At 48.9% G+C, this 1714-nt stretch overlaps 1 protein-coding gene across 4 annotated transcripts in view; it reads right to left on the bottom strand.

The window, feature by feature from the left end:
• Nucleotides 1-1708, bottom strand: part of ZMYND8 (zinc finger MYND-type containing 8) — a 44214-nt gene extending 42506 nt beyond the window's left edge. For all 4 annotated transcript variants that reach the window (XR_003572494.1, XM_027895047.1, XM_027895049.1 and 1 more), the window contains exon 1: nt 1530-1708. Coding sequence is in view for 3 of the 4 variants with exons in the window: in XM_027895047.1 (XP_027750848.1) it covers nt 1530-1543 (14 nt within the window). In the remaining variant the exon portion in view is untranslated. The remainder of the gene's footprint in view (nt 1-1529) is intronic.
• Between the last annotated feature and the right edge of the window lie 6 nt (nt 1709-1714).

The raw sequence follows: 1714 nt of genomic DNA, 5'->3' as shown, positions 1-1714 counted from the left end.
CCCAAGAAAGAACAACATGTACTACTGTCATGAACCACACATGATTTTATATCTTCTGGACTCCACAACACAGAACTGTGGCTGATACAATACAAAACAAAAAGGCACAGATAAAAGGTACATTAGTTTATTTGAACTATGTAAAACAAGAAAGCTAACAGTTCAAAAGCATTTTCCATAAAGCATCAGATTTGTAAACAGAGGCACTGCTGCATTTTACTGAGCAGCACCCCATTCCCAAAACCTGCAGCACAAAAACTCCCCTTTAAAGGAACAAAATATTAACCATACATTGTCCTTCTGAAAGAGAAACGCGTTGTATTAATTACTCCTGCAAGAGAAAAGGTTCAATGATCATTTCAAGTTAAGATAAGCTGCATAAAAAACATGATGCAACAGCACACCACCACCTAGGCCCAATATCTACAATCTGCCATTAGCACTTTTTGCTGATGCCTAGGTTTTCAAAAATCCCACATTTTCTCAGAGATAACTTATCTTAGCTGCTCCATTCACTGTTTAGAAAGGTAAACTTGCCTGTTCTTCTGTCTGCCATTATCCCTGCTTGACTCCCTGTAGGGCAGTTAAATGCATCTGCTCCCTAGCTTCCATTTTCTCTCCAGCAGGCATGTGACACAACAGACAATAGTGCTGGCAAACTGCTCAGAGACAGAAAGCTCCCTTGGAATACCAGGATCTTGATAAACTCTAAAAACACCATCCTCCTGTGAAGAACTAGGTATGCCAAGGCTTTGCCAGCCTGCAAAACAAAGCTGTGGCTAATGGCTACTAACCATGTGACCCAAGAAAGCTAAAAATTTTAAACAGTTCCAACTCGATACAAGTGCCTGTGGTGTGAGTTTTGCACGAGAAATCACGGAGGACCACGCTCTCAACCCACAACTCATAGGCCTTAGAGAAAAAGCAAGGTAAAAAGCAAGGCTTACCTCTGTGGATGCATTGTTAACACAGTGTTATGTCAATACTTATAAAACATGGAGGACAGGCTCTCAGTACTCGGGCAGGGAGGGCTTGGCACTCCGGCTTGATCATCTGTCTGCCGCATGAGAGCCGCGCCCGGATTGGCCGCCGCGGCGAATCCGAATGTAAAGCGGCGGGGGATTGGCCGAGACACTTCCTGAGCGATTATCTTTGTGCGGCTCCCGGAGCAGGAGCCATCCCGGGCGCGGGGCAGGCCGGGCGCGCTAGGCCCGGGCCGCCCGGCCGAGCCTCTGGGAGCCCCCCCCGGGCCGCCCTCCCCGCCGCCACACCGACCGCCCGGCACGGGGCAGAGCGGGCCTCGCTACACCGCCCGGCCCCAGCGGATGTGCCTCGACACGGCCGCTGCTTGAAGGGCGCTCTCTTAAACCTGGAGGAGGGACGAGTTCGCCCGGCTCGCAAAAATAATAATAATACTACTATAAAAAAACCCCCAAACACCACACACACACACAAAAAAAACCAACCCAGCCGTCCTTTTGTTGTTGAGTTCGCTTTGCTGGTGCCCTCACGGCCAGAGCAACACTTACCCAAAAGTGAACATGCTCAGCGGGGGACTGAAATTAGTGGGGCTCGGGATTCAGAGAAGAGTTCTCCTGTTCCAGAATTCAAACATGTTAACGTGTGCCGCTGCAACCGCATACCTACACCGTGATTTCTCTAGATAAGCTGAGCCTGAAGTAGGGAAAACGAGGCTCAGACAGGAAAATTCACG

Source organism: Empidonax traillii, unplaced genomic scaffold (genome assembly GCF_003031625.1).
Source record: "Empidonax traillii isolate 1590-97213 ecotype Southwest subspecies unplaced genomic scaffold, ASM303162v1 scaffold448:size1359114, whole genome shotgun sequence".
NCBI classification, from domain to species: domain Eukaryota; kingdom Metazoa; phylum Chordata; class Aves; order Passeriformes; family Tyrannidae; genus Empidonax; species Empidonax traillii.
Note: the sequence above shows the minus strand (reverse complement) of the source record. Positions and strands in the feature narration are given on the sequence as shown.